Source organism: Drosophila rhopaloa, unplaced genomic scaffold (assembly GCF_018152115.1).
Source record: "Drosophila rhopaloa isolate 14029-0021.01 unplaced genomic scaffold, ASM1815211v1 contig_163, whole genome shotgun sequence".
Classification (NCBI taxonomy): Eukaryota; Metazoa; Arthropoda; class Insecta; order Diptera; family Drosophilidae; genus Drosophila; species Drosophila rhopaloa.
In genome coordinates this window covers 14,270,022-14,287,227 of record NW_025335043.1, presented here as the reverse complement: position 1 = coordinate 14,287,227, position 17,206 = coordinate 14,270,022, and the positions used below count along the sequence as shown (strand labels likewise).

At 40.0% G+C, this 17,206-nt stretch overlaps 2 protein-coding genes across 12 annotated transcripts in view; both read right to left on the bottom strand.

Annotated features, from left to right (window-relative positions):
• Positions 1-17,206, bottom strand: part of LOC108052880 (supervillin) — a 124,442-nt gene that overhangs the window by 2,994 nt on the left and 104,242 nt on the right. For 8 of the 9 annotated variants that reach the window (XM_044458191.1, XM_044458189.1, XM_044458190.1 and 5 more), the window contains 5 exons: positions 12,506-12,782; positions 11,920-12,075; positions 1,143-1,284; positions 566-1,079; positions 18-175 (listed from right to left, as the gene is read on the bottom strand). In XM_044458191.1, the coding sequence (XP_044314126.1) occupies positions 18-175; positions 566-1,079; positions 1,143-1,284; positions 11,920-12,075; positions 12,506-12,782 (1,247 nt within the window). Of the gene's footprint in view, positions 1-17; positions 176-565; positions 1,080-1,142; positions 1,285-1,533; positions 1,757-11,919; positions 12,076-12,505; positions 12,783-17,206 lie in introns of those variants that run through there. The other variant, XM_044458205.1, reaches the window with a different exon arrangement.
• On the bottom strand, positions 3,956-7,963 carry LOC108052882. 3 transcript variants are annotated; one of them, XM_017135406.2, is made up of 2 exons: positions 7,871-7,963; positions 3,956-5,595 (listed from the first exon to the last, which is right to left on the bottom strand). In XM_017135406.2, exon 2 carries the CDS (start codon positions 5,438-5,440, stop codon positions 4,493-4,495), a length of 948 nt encoding a protein of 315 aa, XP_016990895.1. In that variant the 5' UTR covers positions 5,441-5,595; positions 7,871-7,963; the 3' UTR covers positions 3,956-4,492. The 3 variants fall into 3 exon arrangements, with proteins under 3 accessions (XP_016990895.1, XP_016990893.1, XP_016990894.1); XM_017135404.2 differs by lacking the exon at positions 7,871-7,963 and adding an exon at positions 6,057-7,730; XM_017135405.2 differs by lacking the exon at positions 7,871-7,963 and adding an exon at positions 5,761-6,047.

Here is a 17,206-nt window from a genome sequence, read left to right as displayed (position 1 = left end):
ATGATGGGGCAACTTACATGACTCCAGCTTGAGGCGACGCAGTTCCCGATCGGCTATGCCCGTCCTCATTTCCGTGTACTCCGAGGTGATGTCCTCGCGTGCTGCCAAACTCTTGAGAGGATTGCGTGCGGCCCGGCGTCCCTTGGGACCCTGCACGTGGCGCTTGCTTACCAGGCTGTATTAAAGAGGAATTTTAATTTAGAATTTTGAATTCATTCTCGCTTTTTACTTGAGTGTAACCTAAATTGTATACCCCAAAATTAATGTACATAAATGAAGCATTAAGAAAAGTACTAAGCTAAGGAGGTGTAACTATTTCAAAGTTAATCTGTATCATAGTTTACACATTACCAATTTGTTGGTTGCTATTTAGATAAATAAATAATTTATAAAGGTAGTTAAATCTTTTCAAAAAATTGTCCCCATTAAGTTATTTAGTCGTATTTTAAACATAACCTTATTCCTGGCTAAATCAATTATTTTAGTTATCAGCATTTGAAACCTTTTTCTTTTTTTTGCTTAGAACTTTGATCAATAAAGAATTAATATTTTAAATATAGTTTACCGCTCTGTGGGCTTAATGTCATCGAAGGCGCTTATCTCCAGCTCCACGCCCTCCTCCTCCTTCTTGGGCTTCGAGGCGAAGAAGTTCTCGAAGGTCTCCTTGTCGTCCAGACGAGGCACTTGAATCCTGGCACCCACATTCGTGGGAGCTGCGGCACTCTTGTTGTTGGCCAGTTCCTTGTTCTGCTTGGCATTCTGCGGGGAGCTGCGTTCTCCGTCCGAATCCGAGCTGCTGCTATTGGAGCGGCTCAAGCTGGTGGGCACCTCCTCCTCGGGATTGACACTCAGACTACGGAGTGCGGTCTTGTTGGCTGTGCTATTATTGGTGCTGGAGGTGACCATCATGGAGGGGCTCTTGGCCAGGCCGAGTTGCGGCTGGTTGGCGCTGCGCACCTCCAGCATGGGACACTTCTTGGCCACATCGTTGGCGGAACGTTCGAATTGAAGCTCCACGGGGGATTGGGCCTTCTTTTGCAGTCGGCCAGCGACTGTGAACTTCTTGGCATCGGTTTGCTCTGTGGAATTGGCATTCAAGTGAATGGGGTTCCTGGATTTGTGGGGCATAGTCTAACACTTACCTATGCGCTGCTTCCAGTTCTCCGAGTTGCACTTGAGTTTGCTCAAACGATCCGAGACTTTGCCGCCCTCCAAACTGGTGGGAATCAACGGGGAGGGGGGCAGCGGCTTGTCCGACAGCGAGTGGGCCAAAGATAGCGATTCCTGAAATCCAAAAAACAAACGAGATCGTGATTACATTCACTTTCCAAAATTTTAGACCTCCCACGCTCTAAGCCCCAAATATGAACGCGTTTATAAAGAAATTAACAAAGTTTTAATAGCCTCGAATATATGGTCAACAATCTGGCGGCCTTATCGGCTGGGTTGTTCCCAATTGCGATGACTCACGACGAATGGGGCCGAAAACGCTTCTGTTTGTCAACGGTTTTGGGATGAGGAAAAAGCTTTTACCAGTTTTACTTTTTCCATGCCGGCGTTTTAATAGCTTGTTTGTTTATTATTAGCGATTTACTATTTTCCAGCTGTTGTGTCGCATTTCCCTGGCACACCTCGAACTCTGAAGGTCTTCAGTGCCAAGTACGCTCCATTAGTAAACCGCGATGGATGCGCAAATGTAAACGAATCGGGAACTCGAGGGGTTTGCTGCCAGCCCGCACAATGCCAATCTGGCGACTGCCAATCGCCGCCTGGCTAATTGCGCACCTTCGGCGAAGCTCTAGAGCTCTAGACCCGCCAACTGGATGGCGAGCTCGAGCGGAGACAGTGCGAGTCATGCGATTAGATAAGGGTGCACTGGGGAATATCAGGCTGAATTGTGATAAACGAGCAAAGCGATAGGAAGCTGCTAGACCATTTACTGGCTAGATAGAGTATTTCTAGTAAAAAGTAGGTATCGTATCCTGCAGCTAATTGCAATAAAACTATGAATTTTTCGGTAATTATAATAATTTAAAGATATTGCAGAATGTATATAGATTAAAGTTTATGAATATGGCCGTCAAATCAAAAAATGCTGTTGGAAAAATTCACAATTATTCTGCAATGTCATAAATTAATTTGCCTTCTCTTATTTTATAGTAAACACAATCTTTAATGTAATTTCTACAAACATACATTAAATACCCATATTTTTTCTGTGTTTATATCTTATTGCCCTCAATAACAAAGCCGTCTTAAATCAACAATCCTTTTCCGCAAATAAATATATATTTTTCTGCTAGTGTTTTGACTCTCAGTTCCGCGGAAAGATAAGAAAACGAGTAGCTACCGATATGGGAAGCGGCGTGCATGGTTTAACGCTCATTCGACTCCCCTGCACTCGCCTTGTTTTGTTTACATTCCTAAACTGTCAGTGCAAAGCAAAAACTTAATTCATGTGTTTACATGGGCATCAGCATAAGTTATGGCGTGACTCGAACATCGATAAAAGATATAACAAAGCAATCTTATCTGACCAAAAGTGTGTCTTGGGGTGAAGTTCATAATCGTCATATCTTGTTTAATGTTGTTAAATTTATGTCTGATATGAATTATTATGATTATGATTATGCAATGTTTAGGAATTCCAGATTATGTTTGCCCAACTCCGACCCCATTTCTGCGCACATGCCTTCCGCAACTTGGTTATAAAAATTATGGGTAATTCTGCACTGCCATTTATTATGATAATTTAAAACTCCTCATTGTCAATCACTCACACGAAGAGACAAAAATAGTAGCCAACCTTGAGGACCCTCTTAACTCTTTCCTCAATTTATTTCTCTTGAATTCAGCATGTGTCATACAAAGCCACCTATCAATGAATTCGAACCCCTCGGAATGAATCATCCCATATACAAATTGATAAAACGCATAAAAGCTGGGTAAAAGCAGGCTGCTAATGAACAAGGAAAACAAAGCGCGACAGAAATTTGGTTAGCCGATGATGTGATGGAAATTGAAAGGTAGAATTCTTCCGTTTGAGGAGAGCCCAAAAAAGCTATAAACACATCATCCAAAAGGTATGACGCCACAGAATCTCAACCAATAAAGGCCAATTTACAATATTTTATCGGCTGTTGTTGTGCCTGTGTTATTTGCTTATTTGCGTCGCTTTATTGACATTTGGTTTTGCATGCGCTGAAAAATATATATTCGAAACTACAGAAAATGTTAAAATTAGCATATGAACATATTCATTTTTCTTTTTTTGGTGGAATTTGGCAACCGGTAAAACTAAACCAAGCCAAGCCAAGACCAATTAGGCCAAATTAAAGGTTGCCATTTACTATTTGGTTAAGATCAAGTGCGCAATGCGTGGGCATCTGGCTAATTTTGTAGCTTAATTGTGGATAAATAAACTGGAAATTTTCCCCGGAACTGATGTATCCATTGAGCCACTTTATCTATAGTTATAGTTCCATGGGTGCGGCCACATCAACTCAAGAGACACAGAATGGGATTGATAAGGTCGCCAGCTGTGGACAGATTTATTATTCTTTCTTATTTTTATTGCACTGGCCACTTGTTGCAATGTCCAAGGTTCAATGTTCTGAGCAACACTCCCCAGACCTTTCACCGTAGGGTATCTGTATTTTTAAGCTCCTCCACATTTTAAATCCGCTTCAGTGCCTTCGTTCGCCATCGAATCAATCAAAAGCCACAGCAACGAAATTACCTCACATCACAATCATTTTGCGGCGAATACTTTTCCCATCTCCCAATTTGTAATTAATGATCGCTCCAACGTTTTGATTTGCGTCAATTTATTTGACAAATTGTGTTTCAGGTCGAAGACACGCTTCGATGGTTGAAGACTTGCCAAACTGCAAAATAAATTAGCTGGCAGCTGTAGCAGGGTAAAAGTGCAAATAATAGATAATCAACATTCATCTAAAATTTTTCGAATGCTTCTAGCAGCTGTGCAAACGAAAATACACAATAGTTGCTCTTTATTACGAATTTTGTTGCATTTTATACAATTTTCATTTATAACATATAGTACATTTAACGATAAGTAATACTAAAATACAAATTCATATTTATTTATAGTTAATACATACAATCAGCATATTAGTTTAGCAGTACTGTTCTCTACTCATTAATGAGATGCTTCGCAATTACAAATTGGGTTTGGTTTAATGGACAAATAAGAACGTTTATACAATTTATAAGGTTAACTAAGTACAGGGAGGCTTCGATTGCCAATTGCGACTTGAGTTGAAGAGTTTCTACTTTGATTTGCTTAAGTTTTCATCGATTAAACAAACAAAATGCAGGGGGCTGTAGGAAATGTGAGGCTTGGCAAGGTCTCCAGTGGCTTTGTTCCCGAACAAATGCCTGGATGGGAAGTCTTCCTGGTGATTCCATCTGACCCTGGGGGATGGCACTATAAAACGACCCTGGTGGGGCATCGATCCCTCTGCGCTGCTCATCTGGTTTCATTAATATAGGTGGTCTCCTCCACACAGGAGGCCTGCTCTTCGTTGAGGAGATCGGTGATGGAGTAGGCGGACAGGGGCCTTGAGAACCTCCTCTCGGAGAGTATGTCATCGATGCAGGTCACCGGCGACAGACAGTGGCAGTCCGGACAGTCCTCCTGCTCCTCGGCACTCCGGGCAATCACCTGAAAGATGTCCTCCATACTGGTCTGCAGGCACAGCGAAGGCGGTTTCCTCAGCAGAACTGGAGAAGGGTGCTCTGGTTCCGGGGAGCTGGAGAGAGGCGAGGCCGTGGAGGGCGTGGCTGAGGTGCCCCTGGTGCGTCTCGAAACTGGCACTGCCATGGGTTCCCAATCATTGCTGTGGGCTGGTGACTTCTTCGGGGGCTCCTCCTCTAGTTCCTGCCACAGGTGCATCGTCTGCTCAATGTGCTGCAACTGAGCCGAGAGCTGACTAGCAATGCTTGTTTTCCTCGAGGCGCAGGGCGTTGAATCCCTGGACTCATCGCTGGCTCCAAACATCCGGATCTCGGGCAGCGTTACAGGTGCCACCCGGTTCACCTGGCGTGTGGTGCCGGTCTCAAACATCCGGGCGATCTTGGTGACATTACTCCGCTTCACAGGCGCCGGACTTGGAGGTGGAAGCTCTGCTTTCGGGGTCACCTGCTGACGCTTGGGATAAACTCGGGTCACCGGCTTTCTGGCCTTGGGTTTGACCTTTCCCGCCGCCTGCTCCTGGGCCAGGACATGGCAGCACAGCTCCGGACCGTAGCAGCGATGGAACTTGTTCCTGTTCGCTTCGTAATCCGCATCTGCAAAGCGTTTTATCCGGATCATGGACTTTGGAAGCAGGGTGATCAGCACGTAGGTGACCAGCAGGTAGGGCAGCCACTCCGCATATTCCCAGGCCGAATCCAAGTAATCCGTGTAGTCCGTCATGCTCGCTTTGTTATCACAAATTGCAATTTGATTTCGTTGGCGGGTATTTATTAACTTTTACCTCGCTTTTCCGCTGATATCGTTTTTGCACTTCTTCTTTTTGTTTTTTTATTATTGTCGATAAGGGCAAAGTTTTATTATGACATCACATCACTCTACAAGGGGATTGGTTAAATAATGGAATACTTTATTTAATTTAATGGCTGGCATTCACTTGGCTGCAGAACGGAACACATTGCAAAATATTTACTTGCGTTTTTTATTAATTTAGCAATGCCTTCCGTGACTGGTATAACTCTTTGTTCGTGGCTTTAGTTTACCTTTATTGATTAAAAAATATACATATATTTTTTAATAATTGGCTAAAACTGGGTTTCTATTTTGTAATCTTTTTCTGTAGTTTATTACACTCTTTTTTTTTTGCTAAGCATTAGATGAATTTCTCGAAAAATACTTTGGTTTAAAAATATTTTGATAGATTCCAATTGGTTTTCACGACTTTATTGACCTAATGAGAATCAAAACATTGCAAAATCTTATTCAATATTAGCTTATTCATTTTTCTTTGTTAATAATTTATTTTTTAACGGGAATTAAGGATTAAATCCCCACACACCTTTCGTCAAGTGATGTCCGCTGCGTTTTACACTTTGCGCCGCTGTTTGCATTAATATTTATACTTATATCTGCATTAGTGCGTATTTTTATCTTGTCGGACATCCGATATCGCGATCTTTATTTATTTATTTAGTTTGCAATATGTTTTTTTTGTACGAGTTTCGGTTTGTGATTCTTTTATTTCTTTGACGCTTTTTGTATTCCGTTGCGCCTCGCGGTCGTTCTCTTCTCTTTGGCTCCTCGTTTTGAACTTAAACGTTTAATGCCGACGCGATACTGCTCCCCAAAAACTTGACGACAGTTGCGCGCGTCGCTCTTGGAGCTCTGCCTCTCTTTGAGGAGCCCTCCTCTCTCTTTCGTTAAGTTTGTTGGCCTCTCGCTCGCTTATTGGGGAGAGGTCTGTTCTGCTGCACTTGCGCAGAATTCTGTTTGGCAATCTGATGATGCTGTTATGCCGTTGTTGTTGTTGTTTTTGTTCTGGTTGGGTCTCCTTGGGTCAAGTAGTTTGTTATGTCTGATAAGAACGTGCGGGTGCAAGGGAGCCAGCAAATGGGCAACTTTCATTTCAAAGAACTTCTTTCAGCGAATTCAGAAAGAAACCTTAACCCTTTAAGGGTCAGACGTTGAAAATTTTCGAAATTTGTTTTTTAGAGCTCATAATTTATTTTGTCCTACCATATTTGCAATAGTTTAATTTATTATCAATTAAAACAGATAATTTCTGCTATCTTCCACTTTAATATTTTATAAAGTAGGTTGAATTTATAATTAATTCGAATCACACAAAATATTTATATGATTCATGTCGTTCTTGGGAAATTTATATCTCATTTAAATGATTCAGTTCCTTATAAAAAAATTATCGCCAACTGCAACAATCTAGTTTTATTACTAGCAACAATGAACAAAATATAGTTTTCATCAATGATTTAAAACCATAAATATGAAATTTGCTAAAGGTTTACATAACTTAATATTGCTTAGTTTTTATCTATCAAGAATAGGCATTAACTTTAATTTGCCTTTCAAGTCAGATATTTTTGCATTCCATTATTTATCTGTTCCAAAAGTAATCCTTTTATTTCCCTCTTTAATGTGCAAATATTTGGTGGGGTTTCCACATTTCCACTGCGTTCTTTGTATCATCTTCATTATTATTTGCCAGGTTTATCTGAGGCGCGACATATGCAAACAGCTCACGTAGGTAAATAAACCAAATTTAGAACAGCACGAATCAACAACAACAACAACTGATGCCTCTTTTGTGATTTATGGGAATTAATTGCTAATTGTTGATTTTGCGCCCCTTAGAAATTTGTGTCATCTTTCTGTAAATTTTCCACATCTAATATAGACATTTGCAGTGCATGTAGATGTGAAAACAGATGCGCCTTTTAGATTTCAGAACAGACTTTGCACTGAATAAAATGAAATTGTTATTTCTGAACAATTTGCGTGGGTTCTGGTTCTGTTTCCGAATCTTTTCTACACGATTTGTAATGGCCAACGCGATTGCGGTCACTTGGGAGATTTCATTTCAAAGATTTTATTTTGACAGTCGCACTTTGAGAAAGTTTCATTTGCAGGTGGGTGGGTATTTATATTTTTCTTTATGTGTCCACACAAGTGGAATAGCCAGCCTTGAAACACTTTGATATTTGTGCACCGTTTTTCATAATTTCATATTTCATATTTCACTTTTTCTTTTCGGCAAGCCAGGCGAACACCAGCTAAAAAATAAATAAAAACACCGCCGTTCGCTTCCTGCTGCATTCGACAGTTTATGCAACTCAGGAAACCACTTCGCATTACTTTTTATGCAACCCGCAACGGGCCTCTAGTTTTATTTTTAGTTTGCCGCTTATCAATTTTAATGTCAATTGGAACCGGCAGCGAGTAATAATGCATACTAATAACAATAGCAACAAAGTCAGGCGAATCGGATCGAAAGCTTTGAAAATCAAAGTCGAATTCACGCTGCGAATTGCGAACCGCTCGCTTCCAAGTCGCGATTCGTACTGCCTCGTAAATTTTCAAACCGACGAACTCGGGATCGGATTCTTCCAAAAGCCGGGTCTTCGAGGGAAACGAAGCTCCAATGACGAAGGCAAAACTGCGAAGACGTCAACCAAGGAGGCTTTTTAAATTAAACTAAGCGTAATAAACAAGATCATTGTGGGCATACCAGAAATAAGGGGAAAATAAAAGATGGCTAATTCCTAATAAACTAAAAACTTAAATTGTGTCTTTAAATAAAATAACTACAGCAAAAATGATTTAGTTGATCCTGTTGTAAAACCAGGTTTTTATTTTCCCAAAAATTAAATTTATCATCAATATACACACACATTTTCTGTACACTTTCGTGGCTGGAATGTGACCACATAAAAAGGGACAACGAAATTTTTGGGCTGGGTCCACATCTGCCCAAGCTGATGAATCACCAGCGAAGCAGGCAGCCAAGAAGGCCTAACGCGAAATTAAATTTAGTCGGACTAAAAATAAACCAATGCAAGTTCAGCAGCATGAAAGACAATGATGTAATTGTCTAAAAATTCAATAGCACTTAAAGCTAAGAAAAAAGGTAGAAGAACGAGAGCAATGAAACCAGGCGACAAACCACCTTATCTCAGAAAGTAATGAATCACATACAGAGGCAATAAAAGTAATCAGCAATAAGCAGGCATTCTTGCAGCTTGTAGATACATCGGCCAGATACAGATACAGATATAAATAAAGCAACAAGCGGAGAAAACAGAGGGCAGCAGTTGATTTTAGAAGTTTATGAACAGCGCGGGCTACTGCTGTTTTTTTCTGCTCTTGTTGTCACTGCTGAGAGGGCATGGACTAATGAACAAGTACAGCAGCAACATCAGCAGCACGGCAGCAACATCCATTGCACACCAGCAACATCCACAGCAACAGCAACAGCACAATGATAATGAAGTAGACAGAGGAGCCCTACAAAAACTGCAAGTATATCAAATTTACAAAACAATTTACAACAGCATGAGGCGAGGCCTGCAGCTGGAAGATGAGCACGTTCAAGATCGAGACAGAGATCAAATGCTGTGGACCAGACGTAGCCCCTAAAAACAACAACTTCGGCCAGTTAGAAGCAGTCCAAAAGCAACCTTCGTCCGCCTCTTTTTTAACCATCTTATTTTTTCACTTTGTAATTGCTGTTACATTCAGGAAAATTTTTCATAGATTCTGGGAATTGGCAGATTAAATAATATTATTACTAGTACACAAAGCAACAAAAATTTATTTAAAATTTAATATGCAAAGATTTGTAAGAAATAGTTTATGAAAAAATATGGTCCCAAACAAAATTGTATGAAATATAGACAATGTTTTTTTAATGAAACACCTTGAATTTTTACAAGAAATTACAGTGAATCAATAAATTCAGCCTCCATTTTATACATATATTTATTTTTCTCAGTGTGTGATCTTGCTGCTGCAGTTTTTGTTGCTTTTTCAGATGTGGCTGCTGCCACAGCCCACAAGGCAAGTTTAGAAAATTATGGCAAAATGGAAGTTGGCAGCCGCCTCGAAATTGTAAAGGCAGGAGCAGAAAAAACCGAGTCTGTCTATATATTTGTAGTTGCCCTGCTGAAACTGAAACTCCTGAATGCTGGATTCTGGGATGCTGTATTCTGCTGTGCCCTTCATTATTATGCGCATTTTCATTTGCTCCGCTCGTTTGCTCGCCAACTTTCTGCGATCGTGGCCTGATAAATTGTGCTAAATTACAAAAGATTTCTTTCTGCTTTGACACACGCTCTGGGACTCTGCGTCAAAGAGTTGGGCAGACTAATTGCTCATACGCCACCTGGGATGGCTGCCAAGCAGCGCATGAATACGAGTGTCTCGGATCCATCAGACCATCAGAGCAGGGAAAACAGAAATTCATCTTAATTATTAATAAATTGTACTATAATGGGCGTCAAGTGTCGTGTGGCGGAAAATGAGGGAAGAACTTTGGGGGGAATTAGGGGGTTTCATGGGCACTCCCTCCCAAATGATGTATCATTTCTAAATATATGCCCTGCACATTGACCTTGTCCCACTGTACTGTCGCCAAGAACATAGAACACAATTTTTGAATAAGTAATATACAATTACCACAGATAAATGTAGTGATTTAAGATATTTTACGAAAGAATATAAACGAATGAAAAAATATATATTTTATTATGTATTTTCAAACCCCTCCCGAACTCATAGATGTTTCTTGGATTTTTTAAAAGTAGGCGCAAAACTTTTTAAATTACAAGACTATTTAATAAAGCTATTTCTTTTCACTCCATGTATTGATTTATATATAAAATACAATACTTTTTTCAGTGCACACAACAACCAAGAAAATAGGAAACAAACTTAAACAGTAACAGCTGTAGCAACAATAACAACAACAAAGCGACAGCACTTGAAAACTAATTTTGCCTGAGAGTGGGGAATATAATATGCATTTTGTTTGGTGTGTGGGTCAGAAGATCGCTCTGACACGATTTCCTCACAATTTCTCTCTCCCAACAGACGATGGGATATATATACGTATAAGGGGGCGGGGTCCCAGTAATTAAGTGTGATTACTTCGGGTATTGCTTTTGAGGGAAGGCGCGAAAAGGGCGGCTGAAGTCTACCCGCATAATTATGGACCAGATGTAACCGTTTAATAGAGAGAGTTCACTAAACTTCATGTCTCGCCAAAAGCTAGCGGCAATTTTGAATGGATCGGCTAATTGACAGTCCAAACGGAATCGGATTTTAAACCAAGTCTGATGCGAGCAAAGTGCCCATGCCCATAAATAATATGCCAAAAGCAGGCGAAACTTTTTTCTGGCTTAGTGAAAACAAAAACTTGCCAAACTTGCACTTCCCCAAAAAAAAAAGTGAAAAAGTTCGTTTTCATTTGGAAAGCAATTCAACTTGAACGTATAAAATAGATGGCGCTGTGTACAATATGTGCCTGAAAGTATGCAACATTTTTGTGTAGACGGCGTTGTTTCACTTGACGTATACGTAATGTACATTTGTCAAGTAAATCAGAAAAATAAATTCCAGAATTGTGATAATTTTAAACAATATAATGAAAAAATAAGATGTTATATACTAAGTTTCTTATCGCTCAAGAGTATTTTGCCGATTAATTTTCTTTGATCACAGGATGTTGGAAAGGTCAAAACTGAGGTAAAATATAATTAATAATAATTAATTAAAATTAATATAAATTTATCTTTGAAAGGAAATATTAAATTATTAATAAGTAGCGAATATAATACAAAATCCTTCGAAGTATTCTTATCATATATTTTTTAAAAGCCTTGATTATATTTCTTATCGAAAGTCTTTAATGACTTTTCAGTAACCATGGGCCAGTTTGCAGGTATTTAGGCTTAGTGAGCACAGAACGGTCTTATTTGGATTATGAGCTACTCCGATTAATCATAAAGAAAATATACCCAACAAGGCGCCTTATCGCGGAACTCAGTCTAATTACGTCAGTTCCCGCCCCGGGATGTAAGTCACACATCATCCAGATACCACCCGCAAACCTCCGCGATCGCTATCACTTGCACTTCTCGCATTATTATGTCATTGCCGTCAGGTTTAACGCTCAGTTGGCATTGCACGAACAACGGGCACATTGCAGAAATTGCAGAAAATGTGCAGTGCAACAACGTTAATAAACAAAACGATTAGCAATAAGGAAACCATTTTCACGCAATTGCTATCGAGAGCGAGATCGAGATCGGATCCGTTGCGGTCCACGGGCGATCAAATGCGTTGCAGCTTAACCTATCTCCCAGCTGCGATAAACCAGATACGAGATACAAGTGCTGAGTACTCACGTTTACGAAGTTTTCGCGGTGCACATCGTCGACTTCGTCGCGCTTCGAGATGCGCTTCTTCCAGTCGTCCTCGCCACTTTTGTGCAGCGCCGCCAAACGCTCCGCAATGGAGCCGGTCTTCGCGATCACCAAAGACCGCTGATCGGGGCCCATGACCTGGATAAATGGATAATGGATAATGGATGGTTGGGATGAGCTCACACGTGAATCGGCTTAATTGACACTGGGTCAGATGTAATTCAGGGGGTTCTGAATCGAAGTGATTCAGGGGGTATTTTATATTGGTTCGATTCGGTTTGTTATTATATCACTGTCGCATTTATAATACCACAAAGTAAGCTTTCAATGCTGATTAATTTTGAATATTAGAATTTCGATATTTACTTTGGAATTGGATTTGAAGTATTTAAAATTAATATATATTATATAATTAATATCGAGATAATTGTTTAAATGCCCAGGTTAAAATATATTTTAAAATCGTAAAAATGTTATTTACATATTTTTGGTTTAAATTAATACATTTTTGTGGCATTTATATAACCGTTAAAATATATATCTTTTACAGAGAATGTCCCTTACTTACCTCAGTTGCTGATCGTTGGACGCCTTGAAGAAACTGTGGCAGAGCCGTTGGATTCGATGCGTCTCCCGAAGCTTCTCCTTGATCCTGGGTGGGATCCTTCTGCTTATCCGGCGATTCCTTGGCGGAGGATGTGCTGCTGCTGCTGGGTGTCTCCTCCTCCTTGGCTACATGTCGCAACTTCACGAAGCCGCCGCCAATGGGAAGTGGTGGTAGCTGGGGGCCAAGGCCGAGGGGTGCTGCGATGCCCGAGTGACTTTTGCTTTTCGCAACGAGATTGCTGCAAGAGAAACACACAGAAGTGAAGCCGTTAAAAGTGTGCATAAAGTGTGGCAATTAAGGTGCGTATCCACGAGATACAAGATAAAATACATCGAGTGCAGATACGAGTGCATGCAGGAATTACTGAAAACGTGCGTTTTCCTCAATGGTCTGGAGAGCCCAATCCGTTCCCATTTTCCCCATCTTAATAGGAAACTCGTGACATGGCATTTTCCTGGCCACTAATGAGCGAGGCGAGCTGCCTTATTTGTACGGCCCCCTTCGAAAAGAATGCCCAGGAAGCGATCGACAGTCGGCCTTTTATTTCTGCTGAGATTTTTTTGCTCTTCAGCCAAACCGAAGCCAACTTTCTCCTTTAATAGGGGACCATCCATGGCCATTTATTAGGCGCTGGGCAGCGATTTTCCTCATAGATGGCAATGGAATTTTCTTCTGCAAATGGTCGCCGGATTGGTTATTGTTATTATGGCTGGCTCTCATTTTTATTGGCCGTCAGATGTTGACGTTAACGAACCGCGGGCGGTTAATGAGACAAGTTGATTGCTTGGCTCGGGGGATTATCCTCTAAGCTATTGAGTTTCCAAGTACAAACTGACATTGAAAAGTATGTTGGACCATGGAAATTGTTGGGGAAATATTGTTGCATTATTCATCTATTTGCGGGGGAAATTGGTATTGAATTTGTATTTAAGTCTTTATCCGAAAGCCAATGTTTGTGCAAACAATATTTTAGAAAATAATCGAAATATTTTTCATTCTATGTATAAACTCAATATTTTTACTTTTGTTATTGACCTGACCTTAAAAGTTTTTGTTTGCTAACAATCATGTTTAAAGTTTAAAAAATATATGCGCTCTAAACAATTCTAGCCCCTCAATTATTCCATGATCAATCTTCGCTTGATGAAAATGGCATAAAATTCCACTCCAATCTTTTGATCTATTGCATAACGTTTTTTCCCGCACATTCCATTCAGCACTTCTATTGATCAAAAGCGGGGCTTTGTCTCAGCAAAAACAAGATTCTATCTGTATCGAATTGAAACCGACTTGTATATTGGCAGTCTTTTTGTAAACGGCACCGTTAAGAACGACTCGAAGACTTTTCATAATCTTCTGACCAGACACTTATTAGTCACCGGACATGCTTCGGTACATTTTGATTTCTGGATGCCAAGCGCCTTGAGATATTTTATCTCGCAGCGTGAGTCAAAAATCCGGTGGAAAACAAAAACCCAAACGAAATGGGCCCGGCATTTATATATGTCACGGGTTATTTGGAACGACAGGCGGCATTAAAAAACCGCTAAGCGATAACTTGTTCGGATTTGGATTCGGCAATGGCAATGCAAAAGGAAAAACGAAGCTCACTCACATTTGGGAAATCACAGCACGTGATTGTTTTTTGTTTTTTCAATCCAAAAGGCACTGGAAAAGCGATTGAAAAGCGGACTGCACACGACGAGCGAACAAAGACGAATGAGCAGGCAACCTAGACTGGGTCCCAAGACACATAGGTATACCCATCTGAATCTCAATCCCGACGAAGCTCAGCACCTGCCCACCGTCGAGGCAGGTAAACAAACAGCCAAACTGCTGACAGCTAAATTGCATATTAATTTGGAAAATGTTTGACAGAACAGGCAAAAACGTTGACCAGGTGTTGGGTTTTCGGACCTCGTTTACCTAAGACATCGGTCACTTTGTCCACTGCCTGCTGATCGCGTTAAAATCTGTTCAAGAGTAGCATGACAACTATATAAACAGAGTGTTAACACCTCAAGAATATGTACTGCATGGGAGAAATAATGATGAACACACTGAAGTATACATGAACGCTATACAAGATGCAGGAAATTATTCGAGATATCAGCATGATAACAATATTAAGAATTTGTGGGTCTACACTTCTTTAAAGAAATATGATTCGTTTCAAAATCTTTTTAAGAGTAGAATAAAAACCCACTAACCGGATTGTTAGCACCTTTTAATACTTTGTTGTCTTTTAAATAAGAAGATAAAAGGTTGATAAACAATATTTTTAAGATTATTAGATAATCAAATGAAGAGTAGCACAAAAACTATATTAACTAAGCAGCTACACCTTATTAAAATATATATCTAAAAGCAAAACTCCAAATCAAACTGAAATCAAACTCAAACGTGAATTCAATTACCATGCATAACCACATGGAAAATGGTATTGCTAAAGTTCAGAGTTTAGCCACAACTGCTGAAACGTGAAATCAAAGTAAAAGCTTGGCTAATGGAATAATGGCAAAAATTGCAGACGTTGTGGAGTGAGAGGGGATTATATTTGGCCAGGAGTCATAGGTCAGAGGGCAGACACGCGAATGGCTCCTCCCGGGCTTCTGGACTTCTCCCGTTTCCTCGGCTCGATGGCTATAGTTTTAATGCAGTAATTGCCCTTTGGAAAGCGTTTAGCCAGCAATTAGTTTGAGTGCCAAATCCAGGGTGCGGTCAATGGCTATAAGACACACCCAGAAATAGAAGAAGCAAGGCAAAACCGACTTTATTTCCTAGGACTGACAGCTGAGAGCTCAGTTTCCGCGGAATAGAGATGTTTTTCTGTATATAATTAGAAGCCATTCCAAGGATCGTTGATCATCGTCCGCACATACTCACTCGCGTTTTGTAATTGAATTACCCAGTGAGGTAATTAAAATTTCTTCTTTTTTTTGCCAAAAAGTGAATGCATAGTGAGACTGAGAGTGATCACGCGATCAGTTTGGCAATGCGGCAGCGCTTTATGGGGACTTAATGATATAACAAAATGAATTGTTTTTTAAACTATTTGGCGCGGCATAAATAATTGCACGCCATCAAACCTCGGCTTTATGAGACCCTAACACGACACCATCTCCGCCGGCTCTAAATAAGTTGTAAACTCACAAATTCACTCAAGGTGTTGAAAATGTATGCAAAAATATATAAAATATGTGAAGAATACTTGCTGCACTCGCATCATCTCAGTTTCCAGAGGGTCTCTGGCATTGTCTCTATGTCAAGTGCTCGGTGCGAGATTCAAAAGCAATAATAAATCAACGGCCCTGGCAACGGTTTGAGCGGTTTTCAACAAGGCTACAGCCGCAGCTGAGGCTAAATAAGTAAATTTAATAATATCTCGCAGGTAATAATACTAAAACATGATATATTTCCAACAGAAGCATGATGGCAAACCGCAAATAAATATCAGGCAATAATATCAGGCAGATCATCTGGCAGCACTTAGAAAAATATATGATTTAAAGTAAGTTATTTTATCAATTCTAAGATAAATTGTTAGAAAATATTTAAAAGAAAGAATATTGAAGATCAATTATTATAATTGTTATTTTATATCATCATTTTATAATTCATCTTTAATTAAAAGGGTTAGAAGTTTAAAGTGTGAGATAACTATTTTGTATTGCAATTTACGGCCCCTCTTTTCTGCAAGTGCAGCCACATGAAACTCAGGTGAATTGCCGGTAATGTATCGCGTCATATAAATCACCAGGTAAGCAGAAATTGACTTATGCAACGAATTATGCCAGAAAGCGAATGGGATTCGCAAAAGTCCCAAGAGCAGCGATTTTTGGCACTCCAAAAAGAGTGACGATTGCCCACGAAGGCGCCAAGCAAGTTGACGAGAGCAATGAAAGGTAATGAAGATCCCGGACAATGAGCGGATACCTCGGAGATCTCACAGATCTCACAGATCCCAGAGATCCCAGAGTTGGCCAGATTCAAGTTCGCCACGGGTTGACTTTCCCACGCCGCAGTTTACCCGCTTTTGAAGTCGGAGGAGAGCAGTTGAAGGCGGCGGCGGTAATGATGCAAAATTACAACGTCAACATGGGCTTACAGTTTTTTCGCTTTTTGCTTGGCTGTTTTGCTCTTTTGTCTGGCCATTCGACATTTCATTAGGCCGACCCCGCGGAAGGTTTTAAAATTGTTGCCAACTCTCGAGGCTTTTGTGTTTTTTTGTTTATAGTTTTGCCCAGCCAAAATCTTGCTTAATTGTTGCTCTGGGTTAAAAGCTAAAATTTCACCTCAAGTTCAAGGTGTCGCGTCTTTTTGGCTGCTTTGTGAAATCGAAATTTGGCAATGGCTATCCCTATAGCTCAACAAAATGGTGTGCAAAAAACTCTAGCTTTTGTTGGTAAGCAAAAGATATTCAGATACTCCTTAGAGCTTTTTAGAAATAAAAAGGTTTCAATATATATATTTAGTTTATTTATATTTGAAACTAAAGTCAATAATAAGAAATCTATTGTGATAAAAATAAAAAGTTTAAGATAAATAAACGATTTTTAACTAACTAATTTTAACTAATTAATTTGTATATTAGAATAAAACCCCTTAGATGAATGCATTTTGTACCTTTAACTTTCTGGGGTTAAACCTGGCAACATTGGA